Here is a 26,040-nt window from a genome sequence, read left to right as displayed (position 1 = left end):
CTCCTCTGTTACTCTCTCTATTTTGTTGACATCCTTCCTATAATTAGGCAACCAAAATTGTACACCATACTCCAGAATTGGCCTCACCAATGCCTTGTACAATTTTAACATTACATCCCAACTTCTATACTCAATGCTCTGATTTATAAAGGCCAGTACACCAAAAGATTTCTTTACCACCCTATCTACATGAGATTCCACCTTCAGGGAACTGCACAGTTATTCCTAGATCCCTCTGTTCAACTGCATTCCTCAATTCGCTACCATTTACCATGTACATCCTATTTTGATTTGTCCTGCCAAGATGTAGCACCTCACACTTATCAGCATTAAACTCCATCTGCCATCTTTCAGCCCACTCTTCCAAATGGCCTAAATCTCTCTGTAGACTTTGAAAATCTACTTCATTATCGACAACACCACCTATCATAGTATCATCTGCATACTTACTAATCCAATTTACCACACCATCATCCAGATCATTGATGTACTTGACAAACAACAGTGGACCCAACACAGATCCCTGTGGCACCCCACTAGTCACTGGCCTCCAACCTGACAAACAGCCATCCACCATTACTCTCTGGCATCTCCCATTCAGCCACTGTTGAATCCATCTTGCTACTCCACCATTAATACCCAATAATTGAACCTTCTTAACCAACCTTCCATGAGGAATCTTGTCAAAGGCCTTACTGAAGTCCATATATACAACATCCACTGCTTTACCCTCATCAATTTCCCGAGTAACCTCTTCAAAAAATTCAAGAAGATTAGTCAAACATGACCTTCCAGGCACAAATCCATGTTGACTGTTCCTAATCAGACCCTGTTTATCCAGATGCTTATATATATTATCTCTAAGTATCCTTTCCATTAATTTGCCCACCACTGACGTCAAACTAACAGATCTATAATTGCTAGGTTTACTCTTAGAACCCTTTTTAAACAATGGAACAACATGCGCAGTACGCCAATCCTCCGGCACTATTCCCGTTTCTAATGACATTTGAGTGCTGTAGTAACTCAGCGGGTCAGGTAGCACCTCTGGAGAACATGGATAGGTGACGTTTCGGGAAGTGACCTTTCTTCAAACTGGACCGACCCAAAACTTCTCCTAACAATGTTCTCCAGAGAATCTGCCTGACCTGCTGAGTTACTCCAGTACTTTGTGGCTTTTATTGCAAACCAGCATCACCAGTTCCTTCTATCCACAAGTTGAGCACCTAGCTTTTGGATGAGACATTAAACTGGTACTAAATGCCTGTTGAGGAGGATGTTTAAGATCTTATGAACAAACAGTTTTTTACTGGTGTCCAAGTCAACATTCGCCCCTCATCGACCAACACGACAAAGTCAGAGACACAAGAGACTGCAGGTGTCAGATATAGAGAAGGGGAGATGCAATGAGACCTGGGTGTCCTTGTACATCAGTCACTGAAAGTAAGCATGCAGGTACAGCAGGCAGTGAAGAAAGCTCATAGCATGTTGGCCTTCATTGCGAGAGGATTTGAGTATGGGAGCAAAGCAATTCTATTGCAGTTGTACAGGGCCCTGGTGAAACCACACCTGGACTATTGTGTGCAGTTTTGGTCTCCTAATTTGAGGAAGGACATTCTTGTTATTGAGGGAGTGCACCAGGTTAATTCCTGGGATGACAGGACGGACATATGACGAAAGAATGGATCGACTGGGCTTATGTTCACTGGAATTTAGATGGATGAGAGGGGATCTTATAGAAACATACACCATTCTTAAGGGATTGGACAGACTAGATACAAGAAAAATGGCCCCGATGTTGGGGAAGTCCAGAGCCAGGCATCACAGTTTAAGAATAAGGTCATTTAGGACTGAGATGAGGAAAGACCATCACCCAGGGTTGTGAATTTGTAGAATTCTCTGCAACAGAAGGCAGTGGAGGCCAATTCACTGGATGTTTTCAAGAGAGAGTTAGATATAGCTCTTAGGGCTAACAGAATCAAGGGATATGGGGAGAAAGCGGGAACAAGGTACTGATTTTGGATGATTAGTCAGGATCATATTGAATGGCGGTGCTAGCTCGAAGGGCTGAATGGTCTACTTCTGCACCTATTTTCTATGTTTCTATGAATATTAAGCTAGAACCTTGAGCATAAAAGTGGAGGAGCTGAGCTGGAGGAACTCAGTGGGGCAGGCAGCCTGACCTCTGGAATTCCTCCAGTAGTTTCCCTTTTGCTCAAAAATCATTTAATTTGCTTTTGTTTTGTGAATTAGCTTCTGTACCATCTTTTATTAACGTTGAGATACAGTTGCAATGAAGAGAATAGTAAAGTTGTGTTTTAGTTTAGAGATACTGCACGGAAACAGGCCCTTCGACCCATCGAGTCCAGACTGACCAGTGATTCCCGTACACCAGCACTATCCTATACTAAGGGCAATTTACAATCTTTATCAAAGACTATAAACCTACAAACCTGTAAGTCATTGCAATGTGGGAGGAAACCGGAGCACCCGCAGAAAACCCACTCGGTCACAGGGAGAACGTACATAATTCGTACAGATAGCACCCGGAGTCGAGAAGGCTCACCAGCGTCTCTTCTTCCTGAGGAGACTAAAGAATGTCCATCTGTCTCCTCAGATTCTGGTGAACTTCTATCGCTGCGCCATCGAGAGCATCCTTACTAACTGTATCACAGTATGGTTTGGCAACTGCTCTTTCACCGATCGGAAAGCAGAGGGTGGTGAAAACTGCCCAACGCATCACCGGTTCCTCACTCCCCTCCATTGAGTCTGTCCAGAGCAAGCGATGTCTGTGAAGGGCGCGCAGCATCGTCAAGGACTGCTCTCACCCCAACCACAGACTGTTTACCCTCCTACCATCAGGGAGGCGCTACGTCAACTACGCTACGTTTCTACGTTGCCAGACCAGCAGGTTCAGGAACAGCTTCTTCCCTGCGGCTGTTACCCTACTTAACTCTGCACCTTGGTGATTGCCAGTCACCCCCACTGACACTCCTTCCCCCAGTGACTGATCTCCCGCTCCCCCAGAAAATTCCACTACTGCTACTGTATATACATATATATATTTTACTGTTCCATTATTCTGTGTTCGCACTTCTGGGTGAGATGCTAACTGCATTTCATTGTCTCTGTACGTACACTGCACAATGACAATAACTTTGAATCTGATTGAACCCAGGACTCTGGCACTGCGAGGCAGCAACTCTACCGCTGTACCACACCTTAGGTTTGGTTTTGCAAATTCACTCTTCTTATATTAAATAATAGTTTATGTGCTGTTCATTCCAGAATAAACAATGATTTGTTGCTGTGGGAACCTGCTGCACCATCTCCAGTGGAGACGGTTGAAAACATCACGTATGGAGTTGGATTATCTGTGGCCAGCCAGCTGATCAATGCCTTCAGCAAAGACAGTCTCACTCAGCTCAAGTCTGCTCTCCTCCAGGATGGTATAATTGTATTGAATTTATGTCAACCTGTTTAACTCTCAACTAGCTTTCGGCTTGAAGTGGGGGGTGTGTAACAGCTGAGGGCTTGTTAAATAGTTTTAGTTTAGCGTTGTAGCACGGAAACAGGCCCTTCGGCCCACTGAGTCCATGCTAACCATTGATCACCCGTTCGCACTGGTTTTATGTTATTCCACTTTCTCATCTACGTTGCGACACATTAGGGAGAATTTTACAGGAGCCCAATTAACCTACAAACCTGCACATCTTTGGCACGTGGGAGGAAAGCGGAGTACCCAGAGGAAACCCGTGCAGTTACAAGAAGACAATAGACAATAATAGACAATAGGTGCAGGGGTAGGCCATTCGGCCCTTCAATCCAGCACCGCCATTCAATGTGATCATGGCTGATCATCCCCAATCAGTACCCCGTTCCTGCCTTCTCCCCATATTCCCTGACTCCGCTATTTTTAAGAGCCCTATCTAGCTCTCTCTTGAAAACATCCAGAGAACCTGCCTCCACCGCCCCCTGAGGCAGGGAATTCCACAGACTCACCACTCTCTGTGAGGAAAAAGTGTTTCCTTGTCTCTGTTCTAAATGGCTTACTCCTTATTCTTAAACCGTGGCCCCTGGTTCTGGACTCTCCCAACATCTGGAACATGTTTCCTGCCTCTAACTAACGTGTCCAAGCAGTTTGAGAACGTGCAAACGCTACACAGACAGCGCCCGAGGTCAGGGTTGAACCCGGTTGTGTGGCGCTGTAAGGCAGCAGCTCTACCCGCTGTGCGCCACAACGCTGCCTGAGTTGGGATGTGCCCATTAATAACACAGATGGACCGACCATGTTAGAACACTTGTGGTGTGTACCCAACCAACATGTAGAGAGCAGTCTTCACACTGAGTGTGATGCTGGTTTAAACCCAAGATACAGACCCAAAATATCACCCATTCCTTCTCTCCAGAGATGCTGCCTGTACAGCTGAGTTTCTCCAGCTTTTTGTATCACACTGAGACAAGAGACATTAAGGGGATGTTTAAGAAAGAACTGCAGATGCTGGAAAATCGAAGGTAGACAAAAATGCTGGAGAAACTCAGCGGGTGAGACATGCATCTATGGAGCGAAGGAAATAGACGATGTTACAGAATATACTGGAATTGACCTGCAGCTCAGGTGTAGCGATACATCTCCTATCATCAGACTGCCACCCTCTCCCCCACCAAGTGCAGCGGAGAGGGAGAGAGTGCTGTTTCCCAAGCCCACACATAGAATCGAATTAGATGATGTATTGTTATGTAAAACATGAAAATAGTCTAGGATTGTTCCCCTCAGAGAAGAGAGAAGAAGAAGCTTGAATTTAGCAGGTACTTTACGCACCCTTTCACAACATCCCCAAAGCACTTTGTGGTCGGTGAAATATTCTGAGTGGTATTGCGATTAAGAAGCACATCAGTCAGTGTGCCAAAAGCAAGCTGGCTCGAATTTCAACGTTATAATGACTAAGAGGAACAAATAAACCTGTGGTTAGCTGGGTACTTGTGTCACGACCAGACTGATGGTTCCCTGGCTGTGCTCCTGCAGATGATGAGAGCGGGTCTGATGAAGAGTCTCCGCAGTTCCAGTCCACCGCTGATCCGGCCCACAGGTCACGGCGCAAAAAGAAGGTTGAACAGCTGAACAAGAACTGTCAAAGCCTCCTGTCCATCCTGCTCAGCGTGTCTCATGGCTTGGTGACGGTGCACACAGATACAAAGGTGAGCCGCACACACACACACACACACACCATCACTAACTCCATAGGTGTCTGCTCGTGCTGCATGACTGGTGGACGTCCGCCCTGAGTTGGTGTGAGATGAGCAAAATGATACACTATAGGTATTTATATGTTAATGTGTTACTGGACTGGAATGTTTCAAGACTGGGTTCAAATTCCACCATTATGGCCTTGTCCCACGGTACGAGTTCATTCCAAGAGCTCTCCCGAGTTTATAAAAAAATCATAAACTCGTGGTAATCACAGAGAATGAACGTAGCCGGTACGTCGGAACTCGGGGATATCACTTAGCGGCTCGTAACGCTAACGGCAGGTACTCGGGAAGACTCGCTAACGGCAGGTAAGCATGGGGAGACTCGTGAAGATTTTTCAACATGTTGAAAAATGTCCACGAGAGCCCCGAGTACCGACGAGCGGCCATTACCATAAATCTCCGAGTTCGAATCAGGGCAAACTCGGGAGAGCTCTTGGAATGAACTCGTACCGTGGGACAGGGCTTTTAGTAATTTGAGAATTAAATTTCAGATGTAATTGGAATTGAAAGATGAATAGTCTGTCTCATGAATGAATGAACGAATAAGCTTATTGGCCAAATATGTACACATACAAGGAATTTGCCTTGGTGCTCAGCTTGCAAGTAACAACACCACGAACAGTAAACTATTAAGAATAAAACATTGTAGTTTATAAATGTGAATGAAATATCATAAACATGTGAATCAAATGATCATAAAGTTGTTGGATGTCTTTAAACCCACATGGGTAGTGATGAATCAGCGTGCAGGAGGAGAGAGCTCAGACGGTTGGTTTTGTAGTGCCGTAACAACAACCTCCAGCTCCACCACAACAAAGTCGGGGAACTAATCATTGACAGAACACAAAGGTAGACAAAAATGCTGGAGAAACTCAGCGGGTGAGGCAGCATCTATGGAGCGAAGGAAATAGGCAACGTTTCGGGTCTCGCTGAGTTTCTCCAGTATTTTTGTCTACCTTCGATTTTCCAGCACCTGCAGTTCCTTCTTAAACATTGACAGCAAACAGCACACTACAGCATATCAACAGGCCCTTATAGAGTCATAGAGTGGTACAGTGTGGAAACAGGCCCTTCGGCCCAACTTGCCCACATTGGCCAACAATGTCCCAGCTACACTAGTTCCCTTTGGCAATATCTGTGCTGAACACGATGCCAAGATAAACTAATCTCCTCTGCCTGCACGTGATCCACATCCCTCCATTCCCTGCACATCCATGTGCCTATCTCAAAGTCTCTTAAACACCACTATCGTATCTGCCCCCACCACCCATGTGTGTTTATATAAAACTTGCCCTGCACATCATCTTTAAACTTTGCCCCTCTTACCTTAAAGCTATACCCTCCAGTCTTTAACATTTCCACCCTATGACAAAGGATAAAGATGCCCCTCGTAATTTTATGTCACTTCATCAGGTCTCCCCTCAACCTCAAGTTCCAGAGTAAACAAGCCAAGCCTGTCCAATCTCTCCTTATAACTAATAGCCTCTAATCCAGGCCACATGATGTCAACCTCTTCTGCAGAAAGGGGATGTGACGAGAGGTCGGAGGTGCAGAGAGTTAGCAGCTTCATAATCCTGGCCATTAACATCTCGGACGCCCTGTCCCAGACTTAGTACACAGATGTAATTAAAAAGGAGGTTGTGTCATGAAACCCTTCTCACAGTTTAGGTAGGTGGCGTGCCACCATTTAAGGCAGAGATAGATAGATTCTTGATTAGTACGGGTGTTAGGGGTTATGGGGAGAAGAAGGCAGGAGAATGGGGTTAGGAGGGAGAGATAGATCAGCCATGATTGAATGGTGGAGTAGACTTGATGGGCCGAATGGCCAATTTCTGTTCCTACTGAACTGATGAACCATGTGTAATAGATGTGTTGTTCTCTTGCAGACTGAAGACAGCAGGGTGTTAGCTGGAAAGCACGGTGAATTTTGGTTGGAGATTGAAAATGGGAGCTTGTTCACGGTGGGGAAGTATCAGGGCTGCGATGACCAACATTACTTCTGTCTCCAGACCAACAAAGTCTCCCTCTGTCACCAAGGTACAGATGGGATCCAGCTGTCAACTTACTGAGCAATTACGCTTTTCACACACTCTTGCTGGGGTTAAGGGTTCTGTGGAGTTTGCACATTTTCTCTGTAACTGCGTGGGATTCCTCCAGGTTCTCCAGTTTCCTCCCACATCCCATAACCATGCGGGTTTGTAGGATAATTGGCCCACTGTAAATTGCCTCTGGTGTGTAGGGAGTGGATGAGAAAGTGGGCTAACATACAGTGCCCTCCATAATGTACGGGACAAAGACCCATCATTTATTTATTTGCCTCTGTACTCCACAATTTGAGATTTGTAATAGAAAAAAAAATAACATGTGGTCACATGCAACAAAATGATCCACATGTGATCATATGCAACAAAATATTAAACATGACGGCTTTCATTTCCATGACATTGCTGTGTCCCAAACATGATGGTGCCCTGAAATGGGAGGACTATGTATAAACACTGCTGTAATTTCAACATGGCGAAACCAAAATGTATAAATATGGCCTTTATCAAAATCTGACAATTTGTACTTTAACCACATGTGATTTTTTTCTATTACAAATCTCAAATTGTGGAGTACAGAGGCAAATAAATAAATGATGGGTATTTGTCCCAAACATTAAGGAGGGCACTGTGGAACTAGTGTGAAGGGGTGATGGATAGTTTGCATGGACTCGGTGGCCATGGGGATTATTTCTATCCTGTATCTGTCATTCCACCAATGGGAGTTGATGCAAACGCCTGGACAATAAGCAATTGGTGTTTGTGTGGGATTAGTAGACATTTGATTGTCACCATGCACTCAGTGGGCTGGAGTACCTGTTCACCTCGCTGTATAATCAGAACCCTCCACCTGGCTAACAAAGCAGCACCCCACATCAGAAATGTGTCGGAAGGAACTGCAGATGCTGGTTTAAACCGAATGTAGACACAAAAAGCTGGAGTAACTCAGCGAGACAGGCAGCATCTCTGGAGAGAAGGGATGGGTTCACTTCAGGTAGCCCTGGCATTCCCTCTCTCTCTCTATCCCTCCCCCACCCATGTTGCACCAGCTTCTCATTTTCACCCAACAAACAGTTAACAAAGGCCTGCTTCCTTTACATCGTTGCTTTTTTTGCATATCTTTCATTCATTGTTCTGTATCTCTCCACATCATCGTCTATATCTCTATTTTCCCTTATCCCTAACCAGTCTGAAGAAGAGTCTCGACCCAAAACGTCACCCATTTCTTCCCTCCAGAAATGCTGCCTGTCCCGCTGAGTTACTCCAGCTATCTTCAGAAATGTTTTGTTGTCGTCTAACATGATAAAACTTTATTCCTTTGATTGAATCTTGTAGTCAAAAGGAAAAGCTCCCCTTGACTTTATAAAGATGATGTCAGTCCTTTCCCTCTGATCCTCCAGGAGTGGTGGAGGATGTGTGTGCCCCAGGCGACGTGAAACTCCCCAGCAAGGCACGGCCCCTGTGGCTGGAGCCCACCATCTACCAGTCTGAGGAGGGGGTGTGGATCAAACAGGCTGCCCCGTCTGTGGGAAGTGCTACAGACAGTCCCAACATGCTGTCCATCGCAGTAAAGGTTCACCGCAACATGAACGAGAGCAACATGAAGGTAACTCCCCTCCACAGAATCCTCTGTCGTGCGTGTTCCTGTTTATAAAAACATAGAAAGTAGGTGCAGGAGTAGGCCATTCGGCCCTTCGAGCCTGCACCGCCATTCAATATGCTCATGGCTGATCATTCAACTCATTATCCTGTACCCCCTGATCCCTTTAGCCACAAGGGCCACATCTAACTCCCTCTTAAATATAGCCAATGAACGGGCCTCAACTTCCTTCTGTGGCAGAGAATTCCAGAGATTCACCACTCTCTGTGTGAAAAAGGTTTTCCTCATCTCGGTCCTAAAAGATTTCCCCCTTATCCTTAAACTGTGACCCCTTGTTCTGGAGTTCCCTAACATCGGGAACAATCTTCCTGCATCTAGCCTGTCCAACCCCTTAAGAATTTTGTAAGTTTCTATAAGATCCTCCCATAATCTTCTAAATTCTAGCGAGTACAAGCCGAGTCTATCCAGTCTTTCTTCATATGAAAGTCCTGCTATTCCAGGAATCAGTCTGGTGAACCTTCTCTGTACTCCCTCTATGGCAAGAATGTCTTTCCTCAGATTAGGAGACCAAAACTGTACACAATACTCCAGGTGTGGTCTCACCAAGACCCAGTACAACTGCAGTAGAACCTCCCTGCTCCTTTACTCAAATCCTTTTGCTATGAATGCTAACATACCATTCGCATAATGAAGAGTCTTGTTGATCCTTTAATGTTCTAAGTGAGGTAGTCACTGACCACAGGATTTCCGCAGTAGCTCCTCTGCTGGAGCTCCCTATCCTTGTGTGCTGCCTTCATCTTCATCAAACTGTGATTGTTGCTTCACAAAGGTGGCACAGCTGGTAAAGCCGCTGCCTCACAGCGCCAGAGACCCAGGTTCAATCTTGACCTTGTGTGCTGTTTGTGTGTGGTGTTTGCACGTTCTCCCTGTGATCACGTGGGTTTCTTTCTGGTGCTCCAGTTTCCTCCCATATCCCAAAGTCGTGTGGGCTTGTAGGTTAATTGGCCCTCTGTAAATTTCCCCTTGTTTGTAGGGAGTGGATTAGAAAGTGGGATAACATTTAATAGGAATCCGAGGGGCAGCATTTTCACACAGAGGGTGGAGGGTGTATGGAACAAGCTGCCAGAGAAGGTAGTTGAGGTTGGGACTATCCCAACGTTTAAGAAACAGTTGGACAGGTACATGGATAGGACAGGTTTGGAGGGATATGGACCAAGCGCAGGCAAGTGGGACTAGGATAGCTGGGACATTGTTGGCCGGTGTGGGCGAGTTGGTCCGAAGGGCCTGTTTCCACATAGTATTACTCTTTGACTCTATAACTGGTCTGAATGGGTCGGCATAGATATGGTGGGCCGAAGGGCCTGTTTCCATGCTGTATTAAATTATTAAATTAAACCAGGTGCATTTTACCAGTGTTGGACAGACAACAACCCTCCTTACGTCAAAGTAGACACAAAATGCTGGACAGGCAGCATCTCGGGAGACAAGGAATGGATGACGTTTCGGGTCGAGACCCTCCTTCAGACCCTCCTTCTGAAGTATTTACTCCAGGCTGACTCATCATTGATAATGGAATGCTGTCAGCTTTATCATTGAAAAAATTGGATAAAAATATATTTGACACAGTGTCCTTACAATGTTGTAAATTTGTGAACCGGTCACAGTTTAGTATAAATGTATTTTGAGAAGCCAGAACAACTGTAACTCTGCACCTTGTGTCTCAATGCATTTGCCATGACATTGGTTAACTTGTCTTCAGCTCCCAGGAACGTAAAGAATGGAATTGCCTCCTGACTTTTCTCCACAACACCGGCTGTCTCCTCTCCTTAAAAAACCATATGGGACCTCCTGTTCCTTCACACACCCACGTGGCTCAGTGGTCGTGCACATTTGAGCATATAGGACGTTTACTCATATGTATTGACAAAGCATGAGGTCGCTGTTTCAACGGGTAAATCTCTACAAATGTTGATCAAAACACTAAGTGCTGGAGTAACTCGACGGGTCAGGCAGTATCTGAGGGAATGGATAGATGACCTTTCGGGTCGGAACCCTTCTTCAGACTGATGAATGGTGATTCCCCAAAACATTGCCTATTCATTCCCTCTACAGATGCTGCCTGAGTTCCTCCAGCACCTTGTGTTTTGCTGAAGGTTCCAGCATCTGCAGTTCTCAAGTCAAGTCAAGTTTATTTGTCACAAACGCATACGAGATGTGCAGTGAAATGAAAAGTGGCAATGCTCGCGGATTGTGCACTACAAAACAGAATGGAACAGAATCAAAATTACATATTTGTGGGAGAAAAAAACAGCAATTTTAAAAAGACACCACACAACAGTAAATTGGTTCAGTAACTTTGTATCTATGTAAACGTTGATCACTGACCCTCTGTGTTTCAGGAGATCCTCGTGGCTATTGGTCTGCGTGGGGCCACCCTTCAACACCGCAACGTGCCTCCGGGACAAAGCTGGCACGAGCAGGTAAGCTGCTCGCCCATCACCAGTGGGTCCAATGTGTAAGGATATATGAAGTAAGAGTAAACTAGTCGGCTCTCAAGCTGCTCTGCCGTTCAGTAAGATCACCACTGATCCAGTCTTGGCATCAACTCCACTCCCGGGACTCCTTGTCTACCTTGCAGTTCAGACATCTGTACATCTGTTAAATGCTTCTTCATTCATTCTTCCCAAGTGGATAACTGTATATTTTCCCACATTGTATTCCATCTGCCAACTTCTTGCCCATTCACTTAGTGTGTCTGTATCCATCGCTAGACTCTACGTATACTTGCCTGATTAACACACGTATGGCTGCGCAGCACAGAAACGAGCCTTTCGACCCACCGAGTCGATGCCAAACCAGTTGCCTTCCTGAGCTTGTCCCTTGGCCTGCATTTGACCCACATACGGCACAGAAACAGGCCCTTCGGCCTAACTCATCCATACTTGCCTGTGCTTGGCCCAAATCCCGCCAAACATTTTCTATTCACATAGCTTTGTTTTAAATGTCATAATTGGACCCGTTTCCACCTCTTCCTTTGGCAGCCTGTTCTAGTTATGCACCACTCCATATGGAAAAACATAACCCTCGGGTCCCTTTTAAATCTTTCTCTTCTCACTTTAAACTTAAGCCCTCACTAATTTTAGTGAGAAAACACAGGCAATTCGCCTTATCTATGCCCCTTGTGATTTTGTATACTTGTGTACGATCATACCTCAACTTTCTAAAACCCTCCCTTTCTAGTCCCTCCTTATAACTCAAACTCTCCTGTCCTGGTATCATCCTCATAAATCTTTTTGCACCGTTTCTAGTTTAATGATATATATTCTATCACAGAGTGACCAGAACTGCAGTCCAAATGTGGTCTTACTAATGCTTTGTACAGCAGTAGCATGGCAAGGCTTCTATCATTATTTCGGAAAAAAGATTATGATCTTCCTAAAATTTTCCTCTTTTTCAGTTTAGTTTATTGTCACGCGTACCGAGGTACAGTGAAAAGCTTTTGTTTTTGTTGTGTGCTAACCAGTCAGCAGAAAGACAAGACATGATACAATTAATCCATTGACAGTGTATAGATACATGATACGGGGAATAATGTTTAATGCAAGGTAAAGCCAGACAAGTCCGATCAAGGATAGTTTGAAGGTCATCAAAGAGGTAGATAGTAGTTCCGCACTGTTCTCTGGTTGTGGAAGGTTGATTCAGTTGCCTGATAACAGCTGGGAAGAAACTGTCCCTGAATCTGGAGGTGTGCGTTTTCATACTTCTATACTTTTTGCCTGATGGAAGAGGGGAAAAGAGGGAGTGGCCAGGGTGTGACTTGTCCTTGATTATGCTGCTGGCCTTGCTGAGTCAGCGTGAGGTATAAATGGAGTCAATAGAAGGGAGGTTGGATCGTGTGATGGTCTGGGCTGCGTCCACATTTCGCTGCAATTGTTTGCGGGTCTTGGATGGAGCTGTTCCCAAACTATTCAAAGCTCACGGGAAAACAAGAGTAGTTTGCTCACTGGTGGCACAGTGGTGCAAAGGAAGAGTTGCTGCCTCACAGCGCAAGAAACACAGGTTCGATCCTGAATACTGATGCTGTCTATGCGAAGTTTGTACGTTCTCCCCGTGACCACGTGCGTTTTCACTAGGTGCTCCGGTTTCCTCCCACATTCTAAAGACATTCAGGTTTGAATTGATCATGGGGAACAAGGACATGGCTGACCAATTGAATAACTACTTTGGTTCTGTCTTCACTAAGGAAGACATAAATAATCTGCCGGAAATAGCAGGGGACCGGTGGTCAAATGAGATGGAGGAACTGAGTGAAATCCAGGTTAGCCGGGAAGTGGTGTTAGGTAAATTGAATGGATTAAAGGCCGATAAATCCCCAGGGCCAGATAGGCTGCACCCCAGAGTACTTAAGGAAGCAGCCCCAGAAATAGTGGATGCATTAGTGATTTTTCAAAACTCTTTAGATTCTGGAGTAGTTCCTGAGAATTGGAGGGTAGCTAATGTAACCCCACTTTTTAAAAAGGGAGGGAGAGAGAAATTGGGGAATTACAGACCAGTTAGTCTAACGTCGGTAGTGGGGAAACTGCTAGAGTCAGTTATTAAAGATGGGATAGCAGCACATTTGGAAAGTGGTGAAATCATTGGACAAAGTCAGCATGGATTTATGTAAGGTAAATCATGTCTGACGAATCTTATAGAATTTTTCGAGGATGTAACTAGTAGAGTGGATAAGGGAGAACCAGTGGATGTGTTATATCTGGACTTTCAGAAGGCTTTCGACAAGGTCCCACATAAGAGATTAGTGTACAAACTTAAAGCACACGGTATTGGGGTTCAGTATTGATGTGGATAGAGAACTGGCTGGCAGACAGGAAGCAAAGAGTAGGAGTAAATGGGTCCTTTTCACAATGGCAGGCAGTGACTAGTGGGGTACCGCAAGGCTCAGTGCTGGGGCCCCAGCTATTTACAATATATATTAATGATTTGGACGAGGGAATTGAATGCAACATCTCCACGTTTGCGGATGACACGAAGCTGTGGGGCAGTGTTAGCTGTGAGGAGGATGCTAGGAGGCTGCAAGGTGACTTGGATAGGCTGGGTGAGTGGGCATATTTATGGCAGATGCAGTATAATGTGGATAAATGTGAGGTTATCCACTTTGGTGGCAAGAACAGGAAAGTAGACTAAAATCTGAATGGTGGCCGATTAGGAAAGGGGGAGATGCAACAAGACCTGGGTGTCATGGCACACCAGTCATTGAAAGTAGGCATGCAGGTGCAGCAGACAGTGAAGAAAGTGAATGGTATGTTAGCATTCATAGCAAAAGGATTTGAGTATAGGAGCAGGGAGGTTCTACTGCAGTTGAGACCACACCTGGAGTATTGCGTACAGTTTTGGTCTCCTAATCTGAGGAAAGACATTCTTGCCATAGAGGGAGTACAGAGAAGGTTCACCAGACTGATTCCTGGATGTCAGGACTTTCATATGAAGAAAGACTGGATAGATTCGGCTTGTACTCGCTAGAATTTAGAAGATTGAGGGGGGATCTTATAGAAACTTACAAAATTCTTAAGGGGTTGGACAGGCTAGATGCAGGAAGATTGTTCCCGATGTTGGGGAAGTCCAGAACAAGGGGTCACACTTTAAGGAAAAGGGGGAAATCTTTTAGGACTGAGATGAGGAAAACATTTTTCACACAGAGAGTGGTGTATCTCTGGAATTCTCTGCCACAGAAGGTAGTTGAGGCCAGTTCATTGGCTAAATTTCAGAGGGAGTTAGATGTGGCCCTTGTGGCTAAAAGGATCAGGGGGTATAGAGAGAAGGCAGGTACAGGATACTGAGTTGGATGATCAGCCATGATCATATTGAATGGCGGTGCAGGCTCGAAGGGCCGAATGGCCTACTCCTGCACCTACCTATTTTCTATGTTTGTAGGTTGATTGGCCCTCTGTAAATTACCCCTAGTGTGTGATATGTGAAAGTGCAGTAACATAGAACTAGTGTGCAGGTGATTGATGGTCGTCGTGGAGTTCTGATCGTGGCTGATCATCCCCAATCAGTATCCCGTTCCTGCCTTCTCCCCATATCCCCTGACTCCGCTATCTTTAAGAGCCCTATCTAGCTCTCTCTTGAAAGTATCCAGAGAACCGGCCACCACCGCCCTCTGAGGCAGAGTATTCTATAGACTCACAACTGTCTGTGAAAACGTGTTTCCTCATCTCCATTCTACATGGCTTACCCCTTATTCTTAAACTATAGCCCCTGGTTCTGGACTCCCCCAACATCGGAAACATGTTACCTGCCTCTAGCATGTCCATACCCTTAATAATCTTATATGTTTCAATAAGATCCTTCTAAATTCCAGAGAATACAAGCCCAGCCGCTCCATTCTCTCAGCATATGACAGTCCCGACATCCCAGGAATTAACCTTGCAAAACTTACGCTGCACTCCCTCAATAGCAAGAATGTTGTTCCTCAAATTAGGGGACCAAAACTGCACACAATACTAGGGCCCTGTACAACTGCAGAAGAGCCTCTTTGCTCCCCTTGTTATGAAAGCCAACATGCCATTCACTTTCTTCACTACCTGCTGTACCTGCATGCTTACTTTCATTGACTGATGAACAAGGACCCCTAGATCCCGTTGTACTTCCCCTTTTCCCAATTTGACGCCATTTAGATAGTAATCTGCCTTCCTGTTTTTGTGACCAAAGTCGATAACCTCACATTTATCCACATTAAACTGCATCTGCCATGCATCTTCCCACTCACCCAACCTGTCCAAGTCATCCTGCATCCTCATAGCATCCTCCTCACAGTTTACACTGCCACCCAGCTTTGTGTCATCTGCAAATTTGCTAAAGATTCCAGAAGATTGAGTCAGAAGAAGAGTTTCGACCCGAAACATCACCCATTCCTTCGCTCCATAGATGCTGCCTCACCCACTAAGTTTCTCCAGCATTTTTGTCTACCTGCAAATTTGCTAATGTTACTTTGAATCCCTTCATCTAAATCATTGATGTATATTGTAAATAGCTGCGGTCCCAGCACCGAGCCTTGCGGTACCCTACTAGTCACTGCCTGCCATTCGGAAAGGGACCCATTAATCCCTACTCTTTGTTTCCTGTCTGCCAAACAATTTTCTATCCATGTCAGCACTCTACTCCCAATTCCATGTGCTCTAATTTTGCCCACTAACCTCCTATGTGGGACCTTATAAAATGCTTTCTGAAAGTCCAGGTATACTACATCCACTGGCTCTCCCTTGTCCATTTTCCTAGTTACATCCTCAAAAAAGATTAGTCAAGCATGATTTCCCCTTCATAAATCCATGCTGACTCGGACCGATCCGGTTATTCAAATGTGCCACTATTTCATTTTTATAATTGACTCCAGCATCTTCCCCACCACTGATGTCAGGCTAACTGGTCTATAATTCCCTGTTTTCTCTCTCCCGCCTTTCTTAAAAAGTGGGATAACATTAGCTACCCTCCAATCCACAGGAACTGATCCCGAATCTATAGAACATTGGAAAATGATCACCAATGTGTCCAGGATTTCTAGAGCCACTTCTTTAAGTACCCTGGGATGCAGACCATCAGGCCCTGGGGATTTATCAGCCTTCAGTCCCATCACCATTTCTACCCAACACCATTTCCTGCCTAATGTGGATTTCCTTCAATTCCTCCCGCACTCCAGATCCTCTGGCCACTAGTACATCAGGAAGATTGTTTGTGTCCTCCTTAGTGAAGACGGATCCAAAGTACCTGTTCCATTCATCTGCCATTTCCTTGTTCCCCATAATAAATTCACCTTTTTCAGTCTTCAAGGGTCCAACTTTGGTCTTAACAATTTCCTCTTCACATACCTAAATAGTTACGTAAACACACCAGCACTTTGTCGTTTTTTTCTACATTTGAATTGTGTTGAAAGCTTGTTGGCTGCTGCTGTTGGACGTTACTTGCTTGACATCCCTGCAGATCCTGGATTTCCTCAACATTGCGGAGGAGCCTGTGTTGGGCTACGCTCGCCCGGCAAACGCAACCACCTTCCACTTGCACCTCTGGAGCTGTGGCTTGGACTACAGGCGAGTAGGAACATCTTGATTGTTTTTAGATGTGATGATCTGCTTGATGTATGACATGGCAAAACCAAGTATTGTATTGTCTTGCGTCCCAATATGGAAGTATGAAACTTACCTGCAGCAGCAAGACAACACGTTGGAAACATAGTAGATTATATAATAAACAAACAAACGTAAGAGGCTCAATAAATTAAAAAAAAACAATATAATGCAAAATCAATTAAAATGCAGCTCAGAGTTTGGATTGTAGTTCACAGTTTTGTCATTCAAAATGCAGTGCAAACCTCAACATTGGTCTCTTGTGACACTCAATGGGACTTTATTGTTACTTGTACCGAGCAACAGTGAAATCCCTTTTTACATACACTTCAGTAAAAATCAAAAGCACAATCAATAGACAATAGACGATATTGACTTAATAATCTTATATGTTTCAATGAGATCAGGTACAGCAGGCAGTGAAGAAAGCGAATGGCATGTTGGCCTTCATAACAAGAGGGTTTGAGTATAGGAGCAAAGAGGTCCTCCTGCAGTTGTACAGGGCCCTAGTGAGACCCCACCTGGAGCATTGTGTATTTCCAAACATAATTTGTAATTTGTACATTCCCACCAGAAAATGACCCACTTAGTTCCTCCAGCACTTTGTGTTTTGCTCCAGAATCCAGCATCTGCAGTTCCATGTTACTGACATTAGTTGAAATGGTAGAGATTGATGCTGGGCATGGTTTTAAACGTCTGTGGAAGGCAGAAACGTACACACACACTTATAGACAATAGGTGCAGGAGTAGGCCATTCGGCCCTTCAAGCCAGCACTGCCATTCAATGTAATCAATGCTGATCAACCCCAATCAGTACCCCTTTCCTGCCTTCTCCCCATATCCCCTGACTCCGCTATTTTTATGAGCCCTATCTAGCTCTCTCTTGAAAGCATCCAGAGAACCGGCCTCCACAGAGTATTCCACAGACTTACCACTCACTGTGAAAAAAAGTGTTTCCTCGTCTCCGTTCTAAATGGCTTACCCCTTATTCTTAAACTGTGGCCTTTGGTTCTGGACTCCCCCAACATCGGGAACATGTTTCCTGCCTCTAGCGTGTCCAAGCCCTTAACAATCTTATATGTTTCAATGAGATACCCTCTCATCCTTCTAAACACCAGAGTGTACAAGCCCAGCTGCTCCATTCTCTCAGCATATGACAGTCCCGCCATCCTGGGAATTAACCTTATAAATCTGTGCTGCACTCCCTCAATAGCAAGAATTAACCTACAAACCTGTATTTCAAGAGTTGGCAACCTTGTTCTGCATAGGGGCCAGGACGTATGTCTGTGAACGGGAGCATGTTTCCTGCCTCTATATAACCATATAACAATTACAGCACGGAAACAGGCCATCTCGGCCATTCTAGTCCGTGCCGAACACTTACTCTCACCTAGTCCCATCTACCTGCACTCAGACCATAACCCTCCATTCCTTTCCCATCCATCTACCTATCCAATTTATTTTTAAATGATAAAATCGAACCTGCCTCCACCACCTTCACTGGAAGCTCATTCCACACATCTACCACTCTCTGAGTAAAGATGTTCCCCCTCATGTTACCCCTAAACTTCTGTCCCTTAATTCTCAAATCAAATCTCTAGCGTGTCCAAACCCTTAACAATCTTATATGTTTCAATGCGATCCCCTCTCATCCTTCTAAACTCCGGAGTGTACAAGCCCAGCCGCTCCATTCTCTCAGCATATGACAGTCGCGGCATCCCGGGAATTAACCTTGTAAGCCTACGCAACACTGCTTCAATAGCAAGAATGTCCTTCCTCAAATTAGGGGACCAAAACTGTACACAATACTCCAAGTGTGGTCTCACTAGGGCTCTGTACAACTGCAGAAGGACCTCTTTGCTCCTACAGTATATTCGATTCCTCTTATATAGAAGATGAGTTGGATGCTGATAATTTCTTTCACTGTATTCCAGGCCGCTATATTTACCAGTTCGTGCAGTAGTGACTGTGGAAACCTTCACGATATCCAGTAACATTGTGCTGGACAAGTACTGCTCCACACTCAGGTACCGTCTCCGCTCCTCTCAATCAGACCGTCCATCCGTTGTGTTTCACACCCACTGACTGTTCCAATAATCAATCTCCTTCATCTTCCAGAATTATCATTGACGATGCTGCGTTGTACTTGTCTGAGAAATGTCATAATGCCGTGGTGAATTTAAAGAAAGGTGAGATCTTTAAGTATTCATTTAAAGAGCGGGGTGTGTGTCCTGGATAACTGCTCCCCCTGTGATTGGCATCTAAAACCTCTGCAACACCATTATCATCGCTGCCTCCACCACCATTTGCTGGCTCAAAGGACCGAATGGCCTACTCCTGCACCTATTGTCTATGGTCCCCATTCCTGGCAGCTCGTTCCAGGTACCCACCATTCTGTTTTTAAATCTTGCTCTGCATATCTCCTTTAAACCTTTCCCTCGGACCTTAATATTATGCCCTCTATTTCTTGACATTTCCACTGTGTTTCCCCTGTCTGTGCCCATCATCATTTTACATACTTGTTTCAGGTCTCCCCTCAGCCCCCGACATTCCAGAGAAAACAATCCAAGTATTCCTCTGAGCAGGGATTTGTGGATGTATAGTCAATTTAGTTTATTGTCACGTGTAACGAGGTTACAGTAAAAAGCTTTTTAGGTAATAGGTAATTAAGAATAAGGGGTAAGTCATTTAGAACGAAGATGAGGAAACACACTTTTTCACACAGTGATGTGAGTGTGGAATTCTCGGAGGCCGGTTCGCTGGATACTTTCAAGAGAGAGCTAGATAGGGCTCTTAAAGATAGTGGAGTCGGGATATGGGGAGAAGGCAGGAACGGGGTACTGATTGGGGATGATCAGCCATGATCACATTGAATGGCGGTGCTGGCTTGATGGGCCGAATGGCTAACTCCTGCACCTATTGTTTATTGTAATTTCTTATATAGGTAGAGTCTATGTAGTTGTTAGCATCAGTGGACTTTGCTGAACAAAAGGAAGCTTTTTGACAAATTGGTGTCCATGGGGCGGTGGAGCAGATTTAGATTAGATTAGATTCCTTTATTTGTCATTCAGACCTTTCGGTCTGAACGAAATTTCGTTGCAGTGGTAGAGTCGCTGCCTGACAGCGCGTACAGTCCAAGAGACCCTGGTTCGATCCTGATTACGGATGCTTGTATGTACGGAGTTTGTACCTTCTCCTAGGACCAGCATGGGTTGCGGACTCAGTGGGCTAAAGGGCCTGTTTCCGGTTGATGCCACTCGCTACTTCCCTTGTATTGACTGTTTATTGCAGATTACGTGCGAGTGCTGGACATGGGGTTGCTGGAGTTCCGCATAACTGCGTCAAAGCCGACAGCGGAGGGAGAGAGGGTGAGCGACGTTTATCCCCGTGAACTTTGCCCCGTGTGACCTGCAGCTCGGGTGGCTCCACTGACCTTTGCTTCTCTGTCCAGTTGCAGCCTCGGTTCGAGCTGCGCTGCTCCAGCGACGTCATCCATGTCCGCACCTGCTCTGACTCTTGTGCTGCCCTCATGAACCTTATCCAGTACGTGGCTAGTTACGGAGACCTGCATCCACCCTGCAAATTCCAAGCAAGCCCTGGAGCACCAGCGCCAAGTAGCCGGGTAACCAAAGAAACGTTTGGGTCTGGGTCTACGGTGGGGCATTGCTGGGATCGGGCAGGCTTGGTCAACACACCCCAGTATTGATGCCAGTCACAGTCTGAGTCCTCGTGAAATGGGAAATAATCCCGACCGTTCTCACCTCTTCCAGTTTTTGGCCATTGAGAAGATAACACTGCTGAAGAATAAATGAGGGGCTGTGTTAGGGGTCAGAGGATAAAGGAGAGGTAGTAAATGAATGTTCAAGAAGGAACTGCAGATGCTGGAAAATCGAAGGTAGACAAAAATGCTGGAGGAACTCAGAGGGTGCAGCAGTATCTATGGAGCTAAGGAAATAGGCAACGTTTCGGGCCAAAACCTTTCTTCAGACTGAGGGTAGTAAATGAATACACTGCATCTATAGCAATGGTACGGTGGCGCAATGGGTAGTGCTGCTCCCTCACCGTGCCACACACCTGGCTCCCATCCTGGCCTCGGATGCTGTCTGTGTGGAGTTTGCATGTTCACCTGTGACCACGTGGGTTTCCTCCAGGTGATCCGATTTCCTCCCACATCTCAAAGTGGTGTGGATTTGATCGGCCTTCTGTAAATGACCCCTAGTTTTTAGAGAGTGGATGAGAAAATGGGATAATATATATTAAGTTGGATAAATCTCCAAGGAGTGATTGGATGTGAGAGGCACGTTATTGGGAGAGGCAAGATAGGAGATTGCAGGGACCTTGATGAATGGAGGTCCCGGAGGAATGGAGGGTGGACATTACTGTTGTTTTGTATCAGAAGATAGCAGAGATAATTAGGAAATTATAGACCCGTGATCCTCGCATCAGTGATAGGGAAACTACTGGAAAGCATAGGAGTTATTCCCATTCGGCAACTGTGCTCCAGACACTGACCAGTCTCTGTGTAAAAAAAAAAAAAGGCTTGTCCCGCACATCAGGTCTCCTCTCAGCCTCCGATGCTCTGAGAAAACAATCCCTTGTAGCTAACGCCCCCTACTTCAGACAGACACAAAAAGCTGGAGTAACGCAGCGGGTCAGGCAGCATCTCTGGAGAAAAAGAATAGGTGACGTTTCGGGTCGAGACGCTTCTTCAGACCCAATAGCCCCCTAATCCAGGCCTTGCCAGAGGTACTCGGATGTTAAGTAAAAAAACGTTGCATGAGACAATCTTCAGGTGTCATGAGGAGAGGGAGCCCTCAGTGTGCACATCATTTAAACCTTTAGTCAAAGGTTAGTTGATAGTTTTGCTGCACTCAGCGCATCTAATGCCAGTCCCTAGAGCATTGTCAGACTTTAGCCTGGAGGTCTGGTTGTAACTGTCTCCTTGTTACCCAGGCTGGATCAACAGGGTGACAGTCCATAGAGCAAGGGTTCCCAACCTGGGGTAAATTGACCCTCAGGGGGCAAGTTCCGCCTACCCAGGGGGTAAATTAGTTGATTGTGGATGTGTACATATTTTTTCTCATTGACTGACTGTGTTTGGTTCTGGTATACCGGTATCTGTTCATCATTAGTTGTTCATAAATAAGTGAAAGAACATTGTTATATTAAAGGTACACACAAAAGCTGGGGAAACTCAGCGGGTGCAGCAGCATCTATGGAGCGAAGGAAATAGGCAACGTTTCGGACCAAAACCCTTCTTCAGATATTGTTATATCAAATATTGTTATATTAAAGTTGCCTGGGGTAAATGGGACGAAAAAGGTTGGCAACCCCTGCCGTAGAGCATTGCTGGGCGTTAGCCTGGTGTAACTGTGTTGTGTTCACCCGGGCTGGACCGGGTGACGGTCTGTAGAGCATTGGCGGGCGTTAGCCGGGTGTAACTGTCTCCTTGTTGCCCAGGCTGGATCGGGTGACAGCACGCCCTGCAGACCCTCGGGCCTCGCCGAGGCTGAGCAGAAGATCCTGCGGGACCTGATGATCGACGCCATGGAGGAGATGGACATCCGGCCCTCGTCCCCTCCTCCCCCACCTGCTCCGCACCAATCAAACGGTGAGTGAACGGAGCCGGGACGTCAGGCGGGAGGACATTCCTGGCCTCGCTTTCCCTGTCCTTTCTTCCTGGAACATGCCACTCCTGAACTCGGAGCAGCTGCTCTTCACCTCCCACTTGTCAGCTGCTCACAACTCACTCTCCCAGCTCCTGCCTCATGACGCCTGCTCTTGCCGTTAACCTTTATGCCCCTTGGTCATTTGCCCTCCCCACTTGCTCACGCCTGCAGGAGTGGAAACTTGCAAGTTGAACACTAATATTCAAGATTAATCTTCAAAGATATTTTGAGGAGACATTATCAAGGAATATGGGTAAAAGCCCGGCAAGTGGTGTTCAGATATCTATAGGCCATCCAAGAACTACCCAAACGGGCTGGAGAAGACCGTGCAAAATGAAGGTAGTGGGCATGAATTGACAGGAGTGGTACCCGACTGACATAGAAACAGGTGGTGGCTGAGGGAGAGCGAGCGGCGTGCAGAACCCCAGGTCATTCCTCTGAGAACGGGCCCCAGACCAACGAATACAGTTGCGTCATCAAAACCCTTTGCTTCATCACATGCCAGGATTGAGTCTGTTCATGGGCAATGCCACTGGTTACCTGTGCAAGTTGTTCCATTCACAACTCCAATTAGATGCTGCCCAAGCAATGGATGTAGTGCCGACTCATGCAGGCCATTAGTGCCTCTTGGTCAGGACTCTCTGAAACCATGGAACACCCAGTTATTTGCTCTTGATCTGACCAAGGATTTCTCAGGCTTGTTCGTCGCTGTGCACCCATGGCAGGTGACAGCAGTCGGTTTTCATCTGCAAAGATAGACACAAAAAGCTGGAGTAACTCAGTCGGACAACATCTCTGTAGAAGATGCTGTCTTCCTTTTCTCCAGAGATGCTGTCTGTCACCTTGAGTTACTCCAGGTTTTTGTGTCTTATTTTCGGTGTAAACCAGCACCCGCAGTTCCTTCCTACACCTTTCATCGACGTTTTGTCTTCAGGGATCTACAGGGAGCTGGTTCAGGAAGGAGAGCCCGCACGGTCTGATCTGTTCCTCTTCCCCGACGAGAGTGGAGGCTCATCGCAGGAGCAGAGCCCAAGTTCCACCATGGTCCTTTCTGAGCAGCGTGCCGCCTACACCTCCCGACCCAGCGAGCAGCCCGAGAGTGAGGACTTCTGCATCCTGGAGGCACCAAAGCTGCCCGTCACGGTGAGTGGTGAAGTCAGGGAGCCACCGTACGGCCCGGGTCAGATACTGGAGGACGTTGGCAAAATCCTCGTCTAACCACTCAGCAAATCCCAATGTCTATCTCTGATCACTGCTCAGAGCTAAATGGCTCAAAAAATCATGGGTTTAAATTTTGTAACAGACTCGAGCAAACTGTAACACAGTGGTGTAGCTGGTAGAGCAGCTGCCTCACAGTGCCAGAGACCCAGGTTCAAAGCCTGACCTCGGGCGCTGTATTCGTGGAGTTTGCATGTTCTCCCTGTGACCGGGTGGTTTTCCTCCAGGTGCTCCGGTTTCCCTCCAGGTCCCAAAGACATGTAGGTTTGTAGGTTAATTGGACTTTGTAAAATTCCCCCTGGTGTGTAGGGAGTGGATGAGAAAGTGGGATGACATACAGCTAGTGTGAATGGATAATTGATATCGTCTGTATGGACTCGTCGAGCTGAAGGGCCAGTTTCAGTGCTGTATCACTAAAACTATAAAACTGACCATAACTAGACAACACTCAGGCGTGATTGCTGAGTTGGGGCACCTGCCTTGGTCTCGTCGAATTGTGCAAGAAGCTGAATAGTTCCCCCAGGATCTGTGGAGCACATTCTAGCAAGGATGGAAGGTGAGGGGAATTAGTGGAGAGAGGCAGTACTGGAAGATTATCCAAGGAACAGTAGAATTCCCCCTTAATGTCACTTGCATAAGGACCTTGCTCAGGGATCACAATAGACAATAGGTGCAGGAGTAGGCCATTCGGCCCTTCGAGCCAGCACTGCCATTCACTGTGATCATGGCTGATCATCCCCAATCAGTACCCCGTTCCTGCCATCTCCCCATATTCCCTGACTCCGCTATCTTTAAGAGCCCTATCTAGCTCTCTCTTGAAAGTATCCAGAGAACCCGGCCTCCACCGCCCTCTGAGGCAGAGAATTCCACAGACTCACAACTCTCTGTGAGAAAGTGTTTCTTCGTCTCCGTTCTAAATAACTTACCCCTTATCCTTAAACTGTGGCCCCTGGTTCTGGACTCCCCCAACATCGGGAACATGTTCCCTGCCTCTAGCGAGTCCAAACCCTTAATAATCTTATATGTTTCAATAAGATTCTCCTCTCATCCTTCAAAACTCCAGAGTGTACAAGCCCAGCCGCTCCATTATCTCAGCATATGACAGTCCCGCCATCCCTGGAATTAACCTGGTGAACCTACACTGCACTCCCTCAATAGCAAGAATGTCCTTCCTCAAATTAGGGGACCAAAACTGCACACAATAATCCAGCTGTGGTCTTACTAGGGCCCTGTACAGCTGCAGAAGGACCTCTTTGGTCCTATACTCGACTCCTCTTGTTATAAAGGTCAACGGTTTTAGTGGTGGTGTTTGGTTGACGTGCTGCACAATTTCTTTCTCAATTTATTATTTATTTTTAATATTTTATTCTTGAAGTCCCTAACAAGGCTGGCAAACTTCTCTCTTGACCCTGGAGAAGTAATTGTGAACTGCCTTCTTCAACCGCTTCCATCCACCTGGTCACTATATGTCAACGGTTCAATGGTGCGGTAATCGTCATCTGCAGAGTGAAGTAATCTTTGCATATTTACACATGCGGGCTCCGCCATGTTTTGGTGCCATTTCCAAAGTCCGTCCCACTCGCGCTCCCACACTGCCATTTCAAAGGGATTTCTTCGATAAAGAGTTGGTAATATTCCCGTGAACGTGTGGCGGAGAGGAACGGCAGGCGCAGATGTTCCCTTGCGTGAGTTGCCCCGGGGTCCAACCAGTAGTAATATCTGATGTTCCTGTCACCTGTCTTTCCCAGAAGAGAGAGACGGAGCCCGTGGTGAAGATGCTGGTCACCGGGCCCATCCTCATCAAAGATGAACACTTCACATCGCCAGTCAAGAAGGTGGACAAAAGCAAGGCACCGCTGCACCTTCCGGTCCCAGAGATCCGATACGTGGTGAAGGAGATCTCTGTTGTGTGGCATCTGTATGGAGGAAGGGACTTTGGATCAGCTGTCACTGTACGCTCCCCTGTTAAAAGCATACCGTGAGTTTCCCACCACCATCATTGTCGGTCAGCTTGTTCAACTTGTTGGTAACTATCACCGAGACCACTGAGGCCACTGTATTTGAATGTAATGAATCCTTAAACATTTGTGGCATGCCCATATCTATTCATTCTTCACCACACTGACAAATCCAGAATG

At 46.1% G+C, this 26,040-nt stretch overlaps 1 protein-coding gene across 2 annotated transcripts in view; it reads left to right on the top strand.

Annotated features, from left to right (window-relative positions):
• The window catches only part of LOC129700083 (autophagy-related protein 2 homolog B-like), an 82,705-nt gene that overhangs the window by 34,672 nt on the left and 21,993 nt on the right, over positions 1 to 26,040 (top strand). For both annotated transcript variants that reach the window (XM_055640268.1, XM_055640267.1), the window contains exons 19-31: positions 3,289 to 3,449; positions 5,027 to 5,199; positions 7,140 to 7,290; positions 8,696 to 8,901; positions 11,295 to 11,375; positions 16,873 to 16,979; positions 18,950 to 19,042; positions 19,134 to 19,204; positions 20,307 to 20,383; positions 20,467 to 20,637; positions 22,476 to 22,626; positions 23,619 to 23,827; positions 25,651 to 25,880. In XM_055640268.1, coding sequence (XP_055496243.1) covers positions 3,289 to 3,449; positions 5,027 to 5,199; positions 7,140 to 7,290; positions 8,696 to 8,901; positions 11,295 to 11,375; positions 16,873 to 16,979; positions 18,950 to 19,042; positions 19,134 to 19,204; positions 20,307 to 20,383; positions 20,467 to 20,637; positions 22,476 to 22,626; positions 23,619 to 23,827; positions 25,651 to 25,880 — 1,881 coding nt within the window. The remainder of the gene's footprint in view (positions 1 to 3,288; positions 3,450 to 5,026; positions 5,200 to 7,139; positions 7,291 to 8,695; positions 8,902 to 11,294; positions 11,376 to 16,872; positions 16,980 to 18,949; positions 19,043 to 19,133; positions 19,205 to 20,306; positions 20,384 to 20,466; positions 20,638 to 22,475; positions 22,627 to 23,618; positions 23,828 to 25,650; positions 25,881 to 26,040) is intronic.

The sequence above is a fragment of the Leucoraja erinacea genome, chromosome 9 (assembly GCF_028641065.1).
Source record: "Leucoraja erinacea ecotype New England chromosome 9, Leri_hhj_1, whole genome shotgun sequence".
Classification (NCBI taxonomy): domain Eukaryota; kingdom Metazoa; phylum Chordata; class Chondrichthyes; order Rajiformes; family Rajidae; genus Leucoraja; species Leucoraja erinaceus.
Note: the sequence above shows the minus strand (reverse complement) of the source record. Positions and strands in the feature narration are given on the sequence as shown.